Below are 6,009 nucleotides of genomic sequence, written 5' to 3'. Positions count from 1 at the left end.
TTGGTTACCACAAGGGCTGCATGGCGCATCCGCAAAATCTAGGAAAAGCTAAAAAAAAAGACCATGACCTAAGAGGCCATCTCTCTAGCAGACCATGTAAAAGGCCGTGCAAAATACTATTTTTCAATGTAGATTGTACTGTTTGTGAAGTGTGAAAAATACTATTTTGCAATGTAGATTGTACTGTTTGTAAAGTGTGGTTTAAAATAAGGAGTGAGATAGAAAATGAGATAGGGAGTCTATTGGAGATAGTTTGACTGGTCAGACCATGACCCAGGGACCATGATCCAAAAAAGATTATACATACTTTCAACAAATTTGAAGGTGCAGCATCAACCTCACACCACACAACAATAGTCGGTCACTTAAGTTCCTTCAACACAGTTAATTCCAGACCACATCGTCCAATCTTATTTTACCCAGACTCATATTTACACCGTAGGGGTCAAAAATGATTGGCATTTGCAAACAAGAAAGCACCAGATACTCAAGTGTGACTGTATAAAGGGAAGAACAAAAAAACCACTCTCGTCTGCGACTATAGCATGGACAGGAAAGGTGGACAGTTAGAATCCTACAAGACCAAGGTAGACACACATCTACATTCCATGGGGGCCATTGTTGATCAGGGCAGCCGCCGCCTGAAGTTCCTACTGGTGCTTTGGTATGTACGAACCAGCAGGCCGACGCCTAATCCGATACCCACACACACGCCCAGACCGATTCCAACTCCAACACGGACACCAGCATTAAACCATGAAAGCTCACCGTCCTCGCCTTCTAGAAAGTCCTGCCTTGAGTACAAACTGTTATAGTCAACATCAACATCCGTCTCAGATTTGGAATCCTGGAACTCTGATACCTGAAACAAGTAACAGGATATATAGGATCAAGTGGTTTAAAGAACACGTCTCATGAATTGGCCTCCAACTAAGTGTAAACTAATGCGGTGAATCGCGTGTCCATGAATAAAGTGAACCTTTTTGCAATGTCATACAGGAGAGCCAATAATCTTCAATGGGCATTAATAACCAGAGTACCATTCAAATTCACTGGAGAATTTCCATTGTGAGGTCATCTTCCCATATAAAATTAGCTCGATACAGTAAAGTTTTTTTTTGGGTCCAACTACTATACCAGTAAAGCTGGTTGTTCTACTAATAACGAGACAACTTCTTAAGCAGAGCAAACAATCTCCCTTCACTCCCTATCAATTGTCAGACTTCTTAGCACTGGGTGTGCTCATAGAAGATAGGGCAGTACATCCTGTGGTATCGTAGAAATTGGCTACCTACACTTCCAGTTTCAATGACATAACCTATAAGCACATCAGAGACATGTGCACTTTTGAATATTCAATCCTTCTACAGTCCATTTATCATATGGGCATGTACACCACAAATTCGCCAAACAAATATTGATCAAAGGACCTACTTGTCCATGTTTGCCGCATCAACAAAAGTTTTTATTTGGAGATAGGTACTGAGCTGCCGTAATGATTGTGAGGTTCGTTACTATCTCTTAGTAATCCTAACAAATAACCATGCATCAAGTCAGCTACAACATTCATATTTTCGTTTTTTACCTAGTTCTAGAAGCAACTGCGATTTGTGATCGATCAACCTTGATACCAATATGAGGTAAACTTTTCAGATTCGATAGATGAGAATTGAAAACAAGTTCGAAGTAGTTTTCATATGGAAGCTATGTATAAAGTGAGAATTAACAGGAGAAATGGTATGAATATTGTGATAGGTCACTAGCAAGTAGCAACACATATACACGTAGGAAATAAAGCTAAGTGCATTTGCAGAAATAATCCTTTTTGTCACAAGTTGGATAAGCATGGCCAAAGTGACTAAACCCACAAGGTATTAATAGCAAACAAGTTACATTTCGTTGTTGTTTCTTGCAGTGAATGATCCATAGTTGTTTCATAAGTCCTAACTGCATGTGGGATAAATCTCTTAAAGCCAAAATAGCCTAGAGCTCCCAAGTGACTAAGTGAGTGTCAAGCATAACATAATACAGAGTTATTATGCTTCAGGCAAAAAAAGGTCCACAAGTGAGATTGTAGTTGGATAAAATCATTTGAGAATACTCACTGTACAGATGGAAAGTACCTTCAAAGTGTCCTCAGCTGACTCTTCTTTCTGCTGTTCAGTTGTTTCATTCTCAGGGATGGAATCAAGCTTTAGTTTCATTTCAGACTTCCTTCGTGATATAAGCTGAATTGTCTTTGTTAATATGATAGGTGTGCCAGAGGAGGTCCCAGCGACATAAACCTCGATCATAGGTTGTACATATTCCGAGCCATTGGACAGCTTTCCCTTCAAGAAGCCATTGCATGATGTGGATGACTGACACTTCATATTCCATTTCTTGCTGCTGTTCTTCGATTCCCCAACGACTCCATTGGCATTGCATAAATCTAGGTCTCCTGTGAGCAAGAGATCATTCTTATCAAACACTTGGAACCTCGCACTCCCTGTCATCCGTATATTATCTGTGCTGACAAATGTAGCTTCCTCTGTCTTTTTGTCAACCCTGTCCCTCCTCAGTGAGGAGGATATGAACTCAGTATGCAAGCTGCTCCGCTGGCCATTCACCTCGATAACTGTATCAGGTGACAGAGGGATGTGGTTCAGCGTGAGATGGTCCGGTGTAGACTCATCCACCACACAGTTGCTTACCCTAACATAGAACACCTTCAAGTCAAGCCACGGAGAAGACCTTGGCGTATAAAGCGGGTGCATGATAATCTTCCTCGCAGCCTCAAAAGCCACCCCATCGCCCATCTTGCAATAATATCAAAATGATACAATTCCTTATCGCACCGGTACAGGCGTCAAGATGTGGATTACACAACAAGCAGCTCTTTCTGCAGCCTCAAAAATAGTTCAATTCCACTAACTGCAAAAAAAAAAAGCTGTAACCTGTAAAGTCGCTCCAGAGGTATGAACAAAGGAATATTTCGTTAGATTAAGGCGACGCAAACATAAAACATGCTAGCTTGTCCACAAATTTACTCACAAGCTATCCGATATGCACCCACACGTAACATATAGAACTCTAATCCCAAAACTAGAAGTAAACAGAACAGAAAAAAAGGCAAATGATCAGAAGACTAATGGCTACCGCGCGAACAGGACTTCGCCCCCCACCCACCCAAAAAAAGGTAATTCTACGAATCGAATCCCAAAAGGGGCCGAAGTTGACGTGAAGGTGAAGCTCTAAAGGAAATCAGAACACAGGCCGGATTTAGCGGTCGCCAAATCAACAGATTGAACGGATTGGAGCGCCATTCCAGAAATTAGAGGGCGGTATGGATTCGCCTGCTCCAATCAACGAAAACGAAGACAAGGATCGAGCTCATCTTACAACGATCGATCCAATCCAAGCACGACGGGGTCCCTTACCACAGCGGATGAACAATCGGAAGCCCGGACGGATCGGCGCACCCCGGTCCAGCAGCAGAGAGAGCGCCAGAGACGACAAGCGGAAGGAGGCTCGAGGATGCGTGCGGCGGCGCGGTCAGGAGCGCGGGCTCTGGCCGGCATGCGCGAAGGCAGAGGGAGGCGCAAGCGCAAGCGGACGGGGGGGGGGGGGGGGGGGGGGGGAGGTCGGATGGCGAGTCCGGGGCACGCTGGAAGTTCGGGATGGTAATGGATGATGGGGAGAAATTAGCTTATGAGAAAATCTATGATGATTTTACTTGTAAGGTTTACTTTAACGAGATAGATTTGATTAAAAATAACTTTTGTTTCTGCCACTGCAAATCGCCGGTCCCGGTCAGCCATCCATGCCCATAGATCCAATCCAATGGACCGAATTTTCGCCGACATCCATTGCCAACACACGTGGACTGGGGTGTGACACGCCGGCACCTGCCAGTTCACGTCTCAATTCGTTCGTCGGCTCAATCCTCCAAAATATCTCTCTCGCCATCAGTCCCATAATTTGATTAATTGAGGCAGGAAATTTTTCGTCTTTTTCCAAAACTTCAATAAACCTTGGGAGAGTGGTGAGATGCCGAAATGCGTGTTCTTGACGAATGTTCGAGATATGACCCGTTCGCAGACACGACTACACGAGGAGCTTGGATGTGCGGAAAAAACGATAAAAACTCTACTCGATGAAAGGATAGTTAGCTTCTAAAATTAATTAAAGATAATCAAACAATCTAGATAATTATTTATCTATTAGATATTTTTAACAAATTAATTATTAGTTAGTCAAATATTTATTAACTAGCTAATTTCACTAGTAAATTTTCAGACAACTACATATTATGAAAGAGTCTCTAATCGAGTTAGTTAGTTAGTTAGTTGTGGTTAAAAAAACTTTTTCGTCGGTCCCACGATACAACACGGGTCTAAGGTTTAGTCTCGGTCATAGTCGTTTCTAACATGGGCTACGGTGCTGTGTATGAGCGGGACAGAAGTTCAAAGATTTAGGCTACGATGCTGTGTATGAGCGGGACAGAAGTTCAAAGATTTTCTAGCCTACCTAACAGGGAGCTATCTTATTCCCTAGAGGTCGAGTTCTTTTAGCCAACTACATATTAGTGTACCGCTCCAACTTCCAAACATATATATATAATCCAACTTGCATGCAGCGGCCATGGCTGTGTAGATTCCTGTGTCCTGCAACGTCAGAACAGCAGCAGCGGCTGCTGCCGTAGAAGATTCACAGCGAACAAGTTCGAGCAATTAAGGTATGTTTATTTACCCTACAAATTATTAAGTGAATTATGTAATTTAGATATCTAAATTATAATAATTTATGAACATTGATTATATAATATATAAGTTGGATTATATAATTCTGGAATAAAATAAATAAAGACTAACTAATTCTCTATATATATATATATATATATTATCAAATTTACGTCTTCAAATATGTTTTTTATAATTTACTAAAAATAAAAATTATACGATATAATTAGCCTAATAATATTTATCTAGTATCTTAATGTTAACATGTTCATATGTAATTGATCAAAGTTAAGATTATTTCTCTTCCCAAAATGTAATATAAAGACTTATCTTAGAATGCGTGAGTATCCATCACCAACAAGAAGTTATATATTTAAGTCCTAAAAATTAAAATAGAATCTAATTTAAAGTATTTAAAGTCACAAAAATATTTGCAACTCTAAAGTTGAGTCTCATGTCATATTATTTGAAAATATATCATGTTATTTAGAAAATAAAAGATTAGAAATACTATACAAAACGAGAGGATAGGGCTGAGCCTATATTTAGGACAGGAGATGCCAAATCCTATAATTATTTGATATTTTTTTGTGAAATTAGACCTCTATTTAAGCAAGGTGTTGTTTGGTTCAAGAAATGTAACGCAAATGGTAATGGTAATGGTTTACGCTCGATTACTGACGGTAACAAATTTAAATAAGCTGGTATCAAATTTTAGTGTGGTATCTGATTACGGTTGGACTAAAACAAACATGATTTAACGTTATCAGTTACCCATTACGTTACAAATATGTGAAACAAACGACACCCAAGTTGCTGGTGTTACTATATTTTAAAACACAACTTCGTTTAGAACTCTAACGGCTCAACCTCATGATTAGTTAAAGTGACTTATGGCACTTTTTTCAGATTTCTAATTTCTCAGATAAAGAGAGATTATTCATGTGTGGAAAAGGTATATATCAATGGCTACTTCGAGTCTCCGACCTTCAATTATTTGATGTGATCAAATTAACACGAGTTTCCATCTGAAAAAGAAGAGACAGATGACAAGCAAGTATTGTTCCACAGGGCAAGTTCCAGGCGGGGGTTTTTTTTTTGACTCAGGAGCACAGGTTATCTATTGGACTGGCAAACATCAACACGATCGCTTGCCGACTATGTACTTTGGAGGCTACAGAGAGCACCACAAGGTTGGTCTTCTTGGGACCGTGAGTTCACCCAGAAGATGGGGTCGACTGATAGAGCAGATGAGTAGATGGCCAACATTAATACAGCATAACGACAG

General features: G+C 40.3%; 1 protein-coding gene across 2 annotated transcripts; it reads right to left on the bottom strand.

Moving 5' to 3' along the window:
• Window positions 1-283: 283 nt before the first annotated feature.
• LOC103644091 (Erythronate-4-phosphate dehydrogenase family protein) lies at window positions 284-4,015 on the bottom strand. 2 transcript variants are annotated; one of them, XM_020546981.2, is made up of 3 exons: window positions 3,420-4,015; window positions 2,124-2,913; window positions 284-862 (listed from the first exon to the last, which is right to left on the bottom strand). In XM_020546981.2, exons 2-3 carry the CDS (start codon window positions 2,796-2,798, stop codon window positions 626-628), a joined length of 912 nt encoding a protein of 303 aa, XP_020402570.1. In that variant the 5' UTR covers window positions 2,799-2,913; window positions 3,420-4,015; the 3' UTR covers window positions 284-625. The 2 variants fall into 2 exon arrangements, with proteins under 2 accessions (XP_020402570.1, XP_020402569.1); XM_020546980.2 differs by having other exon boundaries at window positions 2,106-2,913; window positions 3,420-3,702.
• Between the last annotated feature and the right edge of the window lie 1,994 nt (window positions 4,016-6,009).

The sequence above is a fragment of the Zea mays genome, chromosome 1 (genome assembly GCF_902167145.1).
Source record: "Zea mays cultivar B73 chromosome 1, Zm-B73-REFERENCE-NAM-5.0, whole genome shotgun sequence".
NCBI lineage: Eukaryota > Viridiplantae > Streptophyta > Magnoliopsida > Poales > Poaceae > Zea > Zea mays.
The sequence above is the reverse complement of the archived record's forward strand: the minus strand, read 5'-3'. Positions and strand labels throughout refer to the sequence as shown.